The 15068-nt window shown below is 39.3% G+C and overlaps 2 protein-coding genes across 2 annotated transcripts in view; both read left to right on the forward strand.

Moving 5' to 3' along the window:
• abca3b (ATP-binding cassette, sub-family A (ABC1), member 3b) overlaps positions 1-5037 on the forward strand; it is a 35321-nt gene extending 30284 nt beyond the window's left edge. The window contains exons 25-31 of the mRNA XM_085271256.1: positions 636-764; positions 881-1075; positions 1178-1365; positions 1461-1631; positions 1728-1924; positions 2457-2530; positions 3146-5037. Of these exons, the coding sequence (XP_085127382.1) occupies positions 636-764; positions 881-1075; positions 1178-1365; positions 1461-1631; positions 1728-1924; positions 2457-2530; positions 3146-3277 (1086 nt within the window). The 3' untranslated portion in view covers positions 3278-5037. The remainder of the gene's footprint in view (positions 1-635; positions 765-880; positions 1076-1177; positions 1366-1460; positions 1632-1727; positions 1925-2456; positions 2531-3145) is intronic.
• Positions 5038-6558: 1521 nt separating this feature from the next.
• Positions 6559-13886, forward strand: LOC146576177 (cytochrome P450 2K1-like). Its single transcript, XM_085271259.1, has 9 exons — positions 6559-6759; positions 6864-7026; positions 7807-7956; positions 8108-8268; positions 9405-9584; positions 9687-9828; positions 11708-11892; positions 11999-12140; positions 12231-13886. The coding sequence occupies exons 1-9, from the start codon at positions 6559-6561 to the stop codon at positions 12416-12418; spliced, it is 1512 nt and encodes a 503-aa protein (XP_085127385.1). The 3' UTR covers positions 12419-13886.
• Positions 13887-15068: the final 1182 nt, after the last annotated feature.

Genomic DNA, 15068 nt, shown 5'->3' on the forward strand with positions numbered 1-15068 from the left:
TACCTGAAAAAGAATCCTTGGGCCAGATATTGAAAGGGCCTACGCATAGACAAAGCCACGTGAATGAAGCTTGTTGTAAGAAAGCACTGACTGTGCTCAAATTGCCATATTTACGCTGCTACAATGATAAATGCATATATTAATTATGGCCACTATGGGTTTTTGCTCATACTGATCATCTATAGCTTCAGACTGCTTTAAATGCTCAGTTTCAGATTGTTTTTAGGTCACTCAGCTAAAGGTCAGATTAAACCATGGCGAGGTGTCCATTGTCCATCTCTCTTATAATGCCAGTATTTTATTAATGGGCATGTTATTCTGAAGGTCCAGCTCTAAAATGATTGTTTTGTTGTGTTTCCCACAGACCCACTCATGTCAGCGATGCACACTGCAAAGACAGCTGCACAATGTTTCCTAAAATAGCTACTTACCAAATCCTAAGACCCTATATGCTCTTTTTAAGGGAATCAGTTGAAACATGTTTCTGCAGTGTAACTGACCTAAAACGGACTTGTCTTATCCAAAATGGCACATAGAAAGCTATTTCACATAGAAACTGTGTGCATAGAAATGCAATTATCTGATCCCTTTTAATATCAGGTGGATATCATGTCATTTTTTGGTGTGTTTTTTAGGTACCCATGGCAACAGCACTGCTCCCAGAGGACCGAGATGTTGCCGATGAGAGGAAGCGGGTTCTGGAGTGCCAGCCGATAATAGAGTCTATGGTTGGTAGCCCCCTCATTCTGCAGGAGCTCAGCAAAGTAAGTGGCTTAGCTGTATTTTGCTTATTTGCAAAGGTCTTGACTTATTTTTTAAATACTTGGACTGAGTGTCCCAATTTTGAAATACATGTAAAACTGTTATCTCCTCTTCACAGGTGTACAGCAGCGGGGAGAGTCTCCTGGCTGTGGACAGGCTGTCTCTCGCTGTAGGAAAAGGGGAGTGTTTCGGCCTGCTGGGCTTCAATGGAGCAGGAAAGACCACGACTTTCAAGATGTTGACAGGCGATGAGAGCGTCACGTCTGGAGATGCCTTCATTGATGGATACAGCATCCGGAGAGACATTAAGAAGGTAAGAGGGAGGGAGATGGGAGAATCCACAAAGTCTAGAGTGGCGAACTACACTGCTTTCAACACACACAAATATTTAAAAAGATTTATCTCTGTATAACAGGTGCAGCAGCGCATAGGGTACTGTCCTCAGTTTGATGCAGTATTGGACCACATGACAGGAAGAGAAACTCTGAGTATGTACGCCCGGCTCAGAGGAATCCCAGAGAAGTACGTGTCTGGCTGCGTGGAGAATGTCCTGCGCTCGCTGCTGTTGGAGCCTCATGCTGATAAACTGGTCCGCAGCTACAGGTAGGTAGCTCTTTGGTGGAGGGAGGATACACATGTTATCCTGAAGAATGCTTGAAAAAGTTTTTCTAATAATGTGGCGTAATGCACATATGCAGCGGCGGTAATAAGCGGAAGCTGAGCGCAGGAATGGCTCTGATTGGTGGGCCTCCTGTCATCTTCCTCGATGAACCTTCGACTGGGATGGACCCCGTTGCCAGGAGGCTGCTGTGGGACGCTGTTACACGCACACGGGAGTCTGGCAAGGCTATAATCATCACTTCTCATAGGTACATGCTAAAGAATATGGTAGATAGCAGCTGATTTGCTCCATCTAGTTAAGCTTACACCTACCTAACTTTCCCACCGATATGTTCGTTCATCAGTATGGAGGAGTGTGAGGCCCTGTGCACCAGGCTGGCAGTGATGGTCAACGGTCAGTTCAAGTGCCTTGGGAGTCCCCAACATCTAAAGAGCAAGTTTGGCAGTGGCTACACGCTGCTGGCTAAAGTCCATGTAGAAGCTGAACTGGAGCACAGCGACCTGCTGCTATTTAAAGACTTCATTGAAAGCACCTTCCCAGGTCAGAGCCTCGTGATAGAAGAGTTGTTTCAATATTTCTAAATCTAACTATAAATACTTCTCATAAAAAATGTGAGTTACTAGAAGTAAGTTCTCAGGGATTGAAAATACCAAGATCATAAATAATTATATATATCTTAAGCTTCAAGCATGGCATTGCATGTTGAGGAAATTCTACCTGTTGTGGCTGTTTGCTGCCACTTGGTGGTGTTATGACTATATCCAATAACAAAAATGTATGCTACTCTTTCTCAAAAGACAGAAGCCATAATATCCAAAGACCTTACTCTTAATAAACTATACAATGAAGTTCCTTTTCTTCGTGGTGAAGCCTTTTAAATCCTTTTAATGAGTCTGTATTTGACCAATGCGGTCAAACCGAAATATTCCAAAAGGGTAAACAACACACAAGCGGCACATTTACAGTTTACTGAAACACTCAAGTGGGACGATAAGCTCATCAGATTAAGCTATTATTTTCAAAGTAAAAGAATAACAAAGCAAATGTAACTGTCAGTTTTCTTCCACAACAGGAAGTCAGCTCAAGGATGAACACCAGGGAATGGTGCATTACCATTTGACTGACAAAACACTAACCTGGGCACAGGTACAGTTACTTTTGATCTTTTACCCAGCATCTGTTTGTCTATACTTTAATTGATCGTATTATGTTCTATTTTCTTACGTTTACCCCTGACCTATCCCTGGATAAGTGAAAAAAAGATAAATGCACAAATGATGGAAATTATATTTATTTTTGTCCTTTTTTTTTTTTTTATTATTGTTTTTAGTCATCTGTGAGTCAACTTTGAAGTAGATCGCTCACAAATAAAAAAATAAGTCCCTGCACTTGTGCTGTGTTATATCTCCCTCTATTGGACAAAATAGTAACTACATTGTTTAAGTCAGTTTTTTCTAGTCCTCTTGTAACTTGATCAAGGTTTCAACTTGACATTTTCCACGTCTTGATTGCCGTGTTTTAATTTTAAAGTCTGTATTCATATCATAACTTTAACATACAAACTTGCTGTGATACATGGTGCACAAAATGCCTTGGAAAATACTGAAAAACAAAAAAATGTATATATAAAAGCTAACCGGTATTTGGATGTGCATGAAAAAGTAGATTTCTTTTTTTTTGTCTGCTTAACTGTGTGCAAATTAAAGGTATTAAATGTGATCTTCACTTTTCCATGTCCTCTCTTTCTCAACTCCCATCTAGGTGTTTGGCACTTTGGAGGCAGCCAAAGAGAAATACCACATTGAAGACTACTGCGTGAGTCAGATATCACTGGAGCAGGTGTTCCTTAGCTTTGCCCAGTTTCAGCACTGCACACAGAGCGAGAGGAACTAGGTGAAGAATCTGTCCATCCCATCGCCCATTTCCTACACTACGTGCACACGGCCCTTACGCAGGGACTTGCCTCGGTTACATCGCCAGGCGTGGAGAGGAGAACACAGTTCATCTCCAGCGCCGTTTTTAAACCTTGAACACGAACACACACTCTGCGGGTCAGTGGCAAACACCAACTTCAGCGTTTCTTTTATTGTATCACCCGGATGTGTCTTTCTTTGGTCACTCATGCCATTTGCTGTTGTTTAAAAGTAGAAGAACTGATTCTGATTACGACACGATTACACTGACTCTTTTTAGCGAGGTCAAACAAAGAAAACTGCATCACTCAATAGATACTACCACTACTATGAAATGTGTGTGACAGGGATTATTTGTGTGTTTTAATTGAGTGTACAGTCTGTCATTTTGTTATTTATGATTTTTATTACTTTTTGTGTGTGTTCAAAAATGTGTGCTTTATTTCGGTGACTGTCAATCATTGCAAGAGAACGGACCACTCCAGTTGATTTTATTGTGTAACTGTCGCACACCTTTGAGCCCTATCTAACAAATGAGGGTTCCTGTTTCTTTATGTCGCCCTTATGAAGAAGGACTGTTTTTGTTTTTTTTCCTTAAGAGCCTCTTAATGTTGTTGCCAGATGTACATAATGCGATGTGTTCATGGTACTAAAACCATTTACTCATTTAAAGCCTGTTTTGGAATCATTAATGGATGCATGCCTAAAATAGGACTTGCAAAATGCACGAAACTGGGAGAGCAGAGAGCTGCTAGTGAACAATAGAAGGCCGTCCAGACTGAGGATTAATCCACAGGGTACATTTAGTCTCTTCTTAGAGCATTTACTACATCTCAATTTTCAGCTCCTGTTAGGTAACTATTCAGTTTTCTGCCCAACAAAAGTACAGGAACAGTGTGTTACTATGTGGATATCAGCTTCAGTGCTTACGTCGAAGCTGTTTATAAAAAAAGAAAAAACCCACAAAGTGACGCTGGAGATTTTACTCGTGCCATTGTTCTGGTGAAACTCAAAGTCTTTCAATTAAAATTGGCCTAGAACACCGAGACTGCAATGACCTTTTATTGTTTTTTTCCATCAGCTGTGCAATTCACATGCTGCACCTGTGCATGTGTAAAGACAGCGACAGATAAAATGGGAGCCCACTTCCTGGATTCATCCCAGAGTCTGCAAAACAGATTGAAGACTTTTAATGTCTCCAAAAACGAATTCTTACTCAGTATCCTGCTGTTGCAATCTGGGATAACCACACCGAGTCCTTTACTTGACATTGCTGTCCTCAAAGAAACACTTCCGAGAAATGAAATGAATGTATACCGTCTTACACACAAAAAGCTCTCTGACAGCTGTATTAACAGCTTGATATATCCGCAGTGCTTTCTTTATGCTAAACAAGAAACTGATATTCCTAAAAACCCCACAGATGTGTTGCTTAGAGGTTTTCAAAGGTTTTTACATTATAATTTCTGTGTATTTGCACAAATCCTCTTTCATTATGTGTGTGACTTGAAATAACAGCATTGTTAGACAAGTAGAAAAATGATAAACATTTAAAAGGTTTGCGCTGCTGATATTGAAGAATGTTTAACGCTGAAATGTGGTGTATCAAATTTAAAAAGGGAATTTACATCATTGTAATTGTGTACTGTACTGTACCATGCCATGGGACTGACTTTGTCAACTCTAAATGTATCGCTACTCTTTTTAAATTAAATAATGCTCTATGCAAAAGGATGCAAAGCCCAGTGTGGGATCCTGTTTTTATATTTCAGTTTGTTCAGCATTTGTCCTGAATGGTTTTGCCACCAGAGGTAAGTGGTGAAGGGTTTTGAGTTTATTTTGTTGTTGACCTCTTCCTGGATTAACCACACTGTGACAGACAAGGATGGGCAACCACATCATCCCCAGAAAGCTAACTCTCCCTTTAGGCCCCACAAAAAACCCCAAAACAAAATGCACACAAAACAAATGTATGTTAGAAATGGGTTTATGTAAATCTAAGCCAACCTAAAGCTGGACATCATGGCATACCTGCACAGAGAAGCAGGAGAACTGAGGTAGGCTAGAGTGAGAGAGTGGATAGCACCAGGTGTTCGAGTGTTTTACGATGCCCAACACCACTGGAGGAGAGCAGCGACAGACCAGTAGGAATGTAATCGAGTATTCATGAAGTACTTTAAGTATTTTCTTTTTTTTTTTTTTAAATCTTATGCTACTTCAAGCTTTTACGCTACTATGTTTTGCTCTTTGTTCCATTTATTTTGAAGTTTTTATTTATTTTTTATTCTTTTTAGATTAATTGCATTGTTATAACTCAAACTACCCAACAATATATAACTAATTAAAATTATTAAAGACCACAGGGCTACACATGAGCCTGAAAATGATGCCTATTGTTTTCTGTGTTGATTTTATTTCCGATTACGTATTCTCATTCTTGCTCACCCTGTTCCATCCCATTTCAGAAATCCTGGAAATACTCCTTCCCTGCTACATTTATAATTTAATGTTTGCACATCCTGATGTCCAGCAGCCTGTTTGGAGAGTCACGTGACAATCCTCATAGGGGAATGAATATATATATATGCAGCATAATTTGGATAATGGAGACCACTGTAAGGTCCTTCTTTAGTTTCCAAGTAAGCATTTTGACCTCCACCAGGTTAGTCTTCTGGAGCCTTTAGTGACCATATTTGTATGAGCCTCATTAACAAGCTGCCACCCATGAACTGTTTGGATGTATCTGCTACTTACTTATTGTTATGCGACAAACTAATTAAATATTAGAATTCCACTCCCCAAACTTAGATCAGAATCAGCATACTTTATTAATCCCAAAGGAAGGATGAGCTGTATCACACAGCAAGCGATATATTTTTTTAAATCAGATAACTGTGTTAAAATGTTCCAAAAGCCACCATGAGCATAAACAAGGTGGAGCCCCAGGGGACAGAGGTGGCGCCTAACAGACCTCAATCTTCTACATGTCTCTGTGTGATAAATAGCAACCCGGTAACTGAAACATTGCTGACCCTAAAAAAACATAGCTGTGGCTTTTTGAAGGGTGAGGCAGCTCTCACTTGCTCTGGCAAAACAAGTTCCTGTAATTAAATCACTGGGGGAGTTACCTAATGCACAGATGAGATATGCATCTCAGGGGCGGGAACATGGATGCTAAACCTATCATGGGAGTCCCTACAAGGAAGCTCTAGCAGTTTTCACATAAGTAACACAGAGAAAAACCACTGACACCAGACGGAGATGGCACTTTTTGTAGATTTTAACTTTTCCAGTTCCACCACCGTGCTGGCTGCTGCTGTTCTCTTGCTTGTTCTTTATCTCCTATCTGTCAATTACATTTCTAAGGAAAGAAGGAAGGAACCCCCAGGACCGAGACCTCTGCCTCTGCTAGGCAACCTGTTGCAAATTGACCTCAAGAGACCCTACAAAACTCTGCATGAGGTAAATCAGGCTGTCTTCTCGTTCAAAAGGAGCAGCTTTAATGAAAGATTGCAATGTATTTAATGCTATTTCAGTTGTCTTTTGCTTAATTTTTATTCTTCCAGCTTTCAAAGACATATGGGTCAGTATTTACAGTTTATTTAGGAACCAACAAGGTTGTGGTCTTGGCTGGGTACGAAGCAGTCAGAGAGGCACTGGTTAACTATGCAGTGGAGTTTGGAGAGCGCAACGTCTCCCCGCTATTTAAGGACCTGAGCAGAGGTCATGGTATGAAATTCTTTCATAATACCATTTATTCTGTTTCATTTTACTATCACAAATAGTCCGGTCAACATATGATACCTGGCTTCTCAGAAATAACCAACAGCACTTATAGCTGCTGTGACTCACATGACTTCATGAAATACAGGTTTCCTCTCCATCCAGAATTTTAAAAAAAAAGTTAATATAAGTTTAGTGCTACATATTCCTTTAATGTTGAATGTCTTCCGTGAGGATGTGACCCTGTTTGTGTAGTAAACTATGCAATACAGCACTTTTATTATGAAATTGCTTCAATCGTCCAGGTAAGGAAATCCCAAAAAGTTGATCCTGTTCATCTCGACAGCGTTTTCTGTGGGATAAACGTTTTGTCACTCATCCAAGTGACTTCTACAGTCTCAGCTGACTGCAAGATTCCCCAGCTTTATAAATAATGTTCATTGACCAATGATCATGAATCTGACATTTTTAGTCAGCGGTGCTAATTTCAATACAATAGAGTCACATGTACAATTTTAAACTATTTAGGGGAAAAAAAGACAAATGCAAATGTACTGTAATTTAGTAAAAACACTACATCCAGATGAACAGAATTGACTTTTTGGGGGGTACAAAATGTGATATATTCAAAAACAAAAACTACTTCAAAAGTTAAAAATTTTAAAAATACTCATTGTTTTCAGCCCTTCCTTACTGGTGGTTTAAGCCTTGTCAGCATGTTTCTATTTCCATATCATAAAAATCAGTTAATTGAGTTTTTAAAATAAAGGATTTTATGTTTTGTAGGAATTTTGTTTGCAAATGGAGAATCGTGGAAAGAGCTGAGACGTTTTGCCCTCGCCACCCTCAAAGACTTTGGGATGGGCAAAAGACTTACTCAGGGTAAAATCCTGGAGGAGTGTGGCTATCTGATTCAAGTGATTGAAGATCATAAAGGTATGGCAAAAGTACACGAACCATGAACTGCAATTTAAATGATTTTTTTTTAAATTAGCACACCTCTAAATGTTATATTGTGCATGTCTGTTAGCCCATGTATGGATTTATTTATTTTAGATTTTTTTTTTCTTGTGTATCAATTTTACAGGAAATGCTTTTGATACAGCTCTTCCAATAAATTATGCAACAGCCAACATTATCTCCTCTATTGTGTTCGGAAGCAGATTTGACTACGGTGACCCTGTATTCAAGAACATGGTGAAGCGAGCCAATCAAACCATATGTGTCTCAGGTTCTGCATCAGTCCAGGTTGGCTTTTTGACAGATTCGATGAGTTGGTGAAGTTGGCCACGATCACATACATTCATATATGGAAGTAGAAAATTCTGTGAGACTAAAATCTTATAAATTAAATTAAATTAGCAACAACAAACAGGCCTCATGACCTGATGTTTACTACGTGCTTCGTATCTTAGGCTCCCATTCTACTTTTGAATACTCTAGGTCCCACAAGTAAACCAGCAGTGCTATGTGGTCCTATGAGGTCTATAAGATTAGACTGGGCCTGATTGTTCAAGACTTTGTAAGTGAAAGGATTTTAAATTCAACTTTGGATTTAACAGGAAGCCAGTGAAGACAAGCGAATATGGGAGAATGCTTGCAGTCAATACTCTCGCTGTAGCATTTTGGATCAACTGAAGGCTTTTCGGGGAGTCAGGATGGCCTGATAACTGATCCATCTCATGTCTGTCTTATCTGACTTTGCCGATTGTTGTCCGGCCTCCACCTCGTGACCTGCCTGGCTGAACAGGGATCCCAGGGGCTAAAGTCCCCATCGATATGGCTCTCTGGAAGGCATACACAACTCCCTACAATAACAAGGCTCTAAACATTCAGTGAAGAAACACAGGCTAGAGCCAAAGCTGTAGCGCTGCCATTAGCAAATCTGGCTCTGTGGTGCATTGGAAATCTGACTATTTGCTTTTTCACAATCTTTTTTTTTTAAATTTTTATTATTGTTATTAATGCTCATTGATGCAAAGGCAGTAATTCTTAATCATGAGATACAATAAAATGTATATATGACACGATATGCACCGATAGTCATTAAGGAATTAGATGGTAAAGCTACTTGAAAATATCAGATATCTTTAGATGCACAGCAACAGTAACTTTGTTATTTTTTATTTAAATTATTTCTGTGAGGGGAATTTTAAAATAGGTCAAGTCATCGCTGCTTTCATAAAAATGAAAACCAGGATTTGGTGAAACAATGTGTAATAATAATGTGTGGACTTTAATCTTTTTTTTTTTTTTAAATATTTAAACTATAACATGTGTCATATGACAAAGTAAAATGTATTTAATTTTATTTCTAATAATTCAGTGTATTTACTTGGAATAAGCTTTGTTTAAGGTTTTTTTTTTTTTTTTTTCTCCTGCAGCTTTTTAACATGTTTCCTCGGCTGTTCGGTTGGATAAAAAATCGCCAGGTGGTGTTAAAAAATGTTGAGATGAATGTCAGAGATATAAAGAATTTAATTAAGCATCTGAAAGAGACTCTGGAGCCTGGACTGTGCCGAGGGCTTGTGGACTGTTTTCTGATTCGGAAACAGAAAGAAGAAGTAAGACTGTGTGTTGTTTTTTTTGTTTTTTTAAAATTATGATAATATTATTTACACTTTAGGTTTGATAGCAATAAGCAATGTGAGTGTTATTTCTTTTAGGACTCCTGTGTTTTGGATACTCACTACAATGAGGAGAACTTGACATTCACAGTGAGCAACCTGTTTGCTGCTGGCACTGACACCACAGCAGCCACACTGAGATGGGGTTTGCTGTTAATGGCTAAATACCCACACATACAGGGTAAGGAACTGGACAAGACATGCAAGTCTCACCTCAAAAGAATGTGGGTGATAAGAAATACCACACTGTTAATTTGGGTTTCACCCAGGACTGTATAGGCGTTGGTTGAATAACAATGGTGTTCACCTTGGGGTGTCGGTCAGAACACACAGGACGCACAAATAAGGTTATTCCTTATTTGCTGTTATTCTTTAACACAACAGCACAGTGATGCAACCACAGGCTTACAGGGGTGGTGTACAACTCGTAGGTGGGGTCTGTGTATGGGCTCAATACTAAAGTAATAATGGTATTTCTGGTATAGCACAACTTTATCCTTTCAGTAGCTGCCAAAAGTTAAGGGACCTAGCTTAGGATATTCATATAGAGATCCTCCAGCTTCAAACTGCATTACCCTTCCAGGACCTGAAGCTCAGCAAAGCACCCCAAACCCATCTATTCTCTGACTGGATTGTTAAATTTATGATTGACACGACATTGACCAATCAGGTGAAAGGCAGAAAAATTGGGACAAAATTCCTACTCATAAGAAGAAAGTCACACATAGCCAGGGAACTTAAGTGTAGAGTTTAATACGCAGGTTTTTGCTTTGTATCTGTAACCTCTACGGTGGGCCTGAGAGGCCAAACGGACTGCAACTTAAGAAAACACCAGCAACAAGAAAAACGCTGCAAAAGCACACAAAAAATAACGGAAATAGGAAAAACGACAACGGAAATAGGAAAAAACAGATTTCCAAAAGCACAAGGGAAGTGTTTCTGGGGAGACAATAACCCGACGGACCAGTTGCAGGAACCAAATTATGCTAAGAATTGCGCTGGGACACACTTAGAAGAAGTGAAGGATCTATCGGTTTTGTGAGGAAAGAAAAGATGAGAGGTAAGTGTGTTAGCCTAACTATTAGTCTGAAAATACGTCAGCAGTATTATATGAATCATGATAAAACACACCATTTTTTCGGTTCCTGCAACTGGTCCGTCAGGTTGTCTCCCCAGAAACACTTCCCTTGTGTGTGTGTGTGTGGTTTTTTTTTTCTTTCCTATTTTTGTTTTCTTGTTTCCTATTTCCGTTGTGTTTTGTGTGCTTTTGCAACGTTTTTCTTATTGCTGGTGTAAGTTGCAGTCCGTTTGGCTTCTCAGGGCCACCGTTGTAACCAGACCTTAACAAACAAATTTGTAACTGTGTAAATATTTTTTTACAAACACAAATCTTTTTTACACACACACTTACACACTTACAAAACTCAGTTCACAACTACACATTTGATTTAAGAGTACAAAATATTTATGCCCACAATTTGAGCCCATATGTGTGGTCTGTAAACAAAACATATACAGAATGCTGATTATAATAAGGATTCAATCAAGATGTCTACTCACAGTTCTTTAGAGACGCACACAACTCACACTATGCCTAGACGTCCACTGTTGAGTCAGTTTACAAGGTGCCTCTTGCTATGTGTTAGCTTAACCTACATGCTCTGGACCATGTTCTCAATAGTTCAACTCTCTCGCCACAAGGGGGCTCTCGAACACAGTCGACAGCCTTTCCAACACACATAGTTGATATTTATATAAGGTGATAACACATAAATACGTATATAGAGTTCAGTGTCCTGTTGGGCTACAAGACCAATGACTTCAGTTATGGGTTTACTGACATGTCAGCAGGTGATATCAGAGGGAAAAGGCAAAACAACCACCACCACTACCAGTCAGTGGTAAATAAATACACAGCATTTCATATGCAAACAATGTGCACCATAACAATATTCTGTGTATAATTTTAGATTTTTTATTTATTTATTTATTTTTACACGTTTTAGCAGATCTGTTAAAACTAATGTGGACAAATTTGTTTCTTTATTTTGTCTCTGCAGAGCAGGTCCACGAGGAGCTGAGCCGGGTAGTAGGAAGCCGACAAGTTTGTGTAGATGACCGGAAAAACCTGCCGTACACTGATGCAGTCATTCACGAGACTCAGAGACTGGCGAATATTGTCCCCATGTCTGTTCCTCACCAAACTAGCCAAGATGTCACCTTCAAGGGATACTTTATCAAAAAGGTCAGCTGCTGTACCTAAATATATTTTAACATCTTGATTTACTTCTGATAACCTGAACTAGTTCTGTAGATGTACATCTACATGAGAAATCTTCTGTTTCCCACAGGGAACTATTGTGTTTCCCCTTCTCACCTCTGTCCTGTATGATGAGAGTGAATGGGAGAGCCCACACACTTTTAACCCTTCACATTTTCTGGACAAAAAGGGTCAATTTGTCAGGAGAGATGCCTTCATGCCCTTTTCTGCAGGTATGACAACTTTGTCAGGCTTTTTTGAGAAAATTCTCACTAGCGCAGACATGATTCGTTTAAATGAGTGTAAACTCTTTGCATTTGCAGGTCGCAGGATGTGTCTCGGAGAAGGTCTGGCTAAGATGGAGCTCTTCCTCTTCTTCACCTCCCTCATTCAGCGCTTTCATTTCACTCCTCCACCTGGAATCACAGAGGATGAACTGGATCTCACACCAGCTGTGGGATTCACCACCCCTCCTTCATCTCATATGCTGTGTGCTGTCAGTCGCCAGTAAGAGACACATGGAACTTGACATTATAGCATTTACTTGTGACAATAGCATAAACATTGTTTTTATCATCCTAACCCAACAGGAAACAGATGTCAGCATTCTGAACAACAGACAAAGGCAGATGTCAAGGAAACTGATTTTTCTGACTACTTTTTAGTTTTACTCCCTACAGTTTCAAACAAATATCTGTACTTTCTACTTATTACGTTTTCAAAACAAGCTCATTACTTTGGCTGTAATGCATTCGGGGGGGAGTTATTATCTCGTCACTGCGGACCTTTGTTTGTTTATTAATCACCAGTGGATAAATAAAAAAAAAAAAAAAAAGACGACATGTGTCAAAGTCAGGGATTAAAAGTGATTGTTTTTTAAATGGCCTGCATTTGTATAGCGCTTTACTCAGTCCCTAAGGACCCCAAAGCGCTTCACACAACATTCAGTCATTCACCCATTCACACACAGGCAATGGCAAGCTACGTTGTAGCCACAGCTGCCCTGGGGCGCACTGACAGAGGCGAGGCTGCCGGACACTAGCGCCACCAGGCCCTCTGACCACCACCAGTAGGCAAACATGGGGTTAGTATCTTACCCTCCTGGCATGCAGCCAGGAGGCAACCTGGGATCGAACCACCGATTTTCTGATTAGTGGCTGACCTGCTCTGCCACCTGAGCTACAGCCACCATGTTTTTAAGTGTCAGTTAATTTCCAATGCAACTTTCCTCTCAGCTCAACAAACATCACAAACACACAAAGTGTTTGTGTGCAGTTTGTTTCAAAGTGTGTTGCTAGCTAAAGGTCCAGCTGCTGTATTTCACAGGGAGAGAACAGAAAGAGAGCCAACTTCACTCAGAGATGGAGAAAGATAAGAAAGACAGGACAGGAGAGGAAGAAGAGAGGTTAGATTCAAAGGTAACGACTGCTCAGAGACTTTTACAGTCTCGTGTGCTATGTTAGTGTTTTCAGTTTTATTTCCCCGGTCTCGTTGTGTGTGATTTCTCCTCCTCTGTCTCATTCCCTCATTATCCCTCTGTGTATTTAAGCCCTTTGTCGTCCTGTTTGTTGCTGGATTGTCTGCAAACTGCATTTCCCATGTTGCAGGGCTTTAGTGTCATTATTCTTTATTTATTTATTTATTTTTAGGTTTCTCCCAGTTTAGGTTTTGCTAGCTTACTCATTGCCACCCTTTGCTTTTGTTTGTATTCTGCTCTGCCGTAATAAAGGCTTACTCTCAATTCAAGTCCGTTATCAGTGACTGCATTCGGGTCCAATCTTTCTCCACTCCTCTCCGTCTGCCACAGCAGACATGCCAATTGTGAGTTATGATTGTTTTCCACACACTGAGGTATTGCAACCAATTTTAGGGTTCTCCAACCTACTGAATCTCACATTAACCCCCGACTGCACACATTTTCCTGTTTAGAAAAACAATCTAGGTAAGAGAAAAATCCTCCAAAGAGCTATTTTTACTTTCATACTTTGAGTACATTTCAGAGCCTGTATTTGTTTGTTTGTTTGTTTGTTTTTTAAATTTTACTTGAGTAAAGAAGTTGAATCAGTAATTCAGTTTTTACTGGAGTTTTTTTTTTTTAGCAGTAGTATTTCTACTTAAGAACAAAATTCTATACTTTTACCACCTCTACAAGGGAACCCTTTATTTCAGTCACTTCTAGCAAGTAAAAGGAGATTATAATACACAGAATGAGTTCTGTCATTCAAAATTTTCATCACCGACCAGAACTTTGTTTGAATGTGTGCTTTTGGTGATTAACACGGCAAAATGTATTTGTGCATCATGTCACTGTTTTTGTTTTTCACTGTTATTTTAAGAGAGTAATTTGGTAGAGGTTTATTCTTTCAATTGCAACAAACTAAAGTCTTTAGATTTTCAGTGTGGTTTTTGCATGCGGTTAAACATATCATGAATATACAGAAGACACACTTTAACCAAAAGAGTGCAGATATTACAAAAGGCATGTAAAAATACAGCATGTTGGATCAAGCTTTAGATCATATAGGTATTCTTAGATTGTACTCTTATTTATATAATCTTTAAATCTTCTTAGCCAGCTATTTTAGAGCAACAACCAAAGTTGTGGCGGAAACTGAGCTCTATAATGAACACTCACAGTCCAAGCCATTAAGGTTCAGATTTAGGGTTGATAAGCCCAAAAGAATTTGAATTTGTGTTTAAAAAAAAAAAAAAAAAAAAAAAGTAATCAGCTCAGTATATTGTCATGGTCTGCCGTCCCTGCCTGACGACCTGCCGTGGCCATGAATGTGTTTGCTCACTGTGGTGTAATCTATATTGATGTACATCATGCGCCACTAGGCGGCAGTACTTACCCACTAAACAGGAAATTGGTAGCATGTAAAATAGTGATGGTAAATTTGATTCTTTTTACTGAATCGAGTGTTAATGAGTCACTCACCAAAGTGAATCGGGTTTTTGAGTCATTTGATTCACTGAGTCAGTTGACCAGAGTGCAAAAATTTTACATTTTCACTCAAACTTAATTTGTTTCCCTTTTCATGTAAATCCCACTGCTAAGATGAATGATTAAAAAACAACAACAACAACAACTATTCTATAGAGAAAAAAGAGCAAAAACATTTCTAAAATTAAGCAATTTCCTATCAAAATTGCTTAATAAA

This window comes from Mchenga conophoros, linkage group LG4 (assembly GCF_057382185.1).
Source record: "Mchenga conophoros isolate Kocher_MC1m ecotype Shallow Benthic linkage group LG4, M_conophoros_male_GT1.1, whole genome shotgun sequence".
Taxonomy (NCBI): domain Eukaryota; kingdom Metazoa; phylum Chordata; class Actinopteri; order Cichliformes; family Cichlidae; genus Mchenga; species Mchenga conophoros.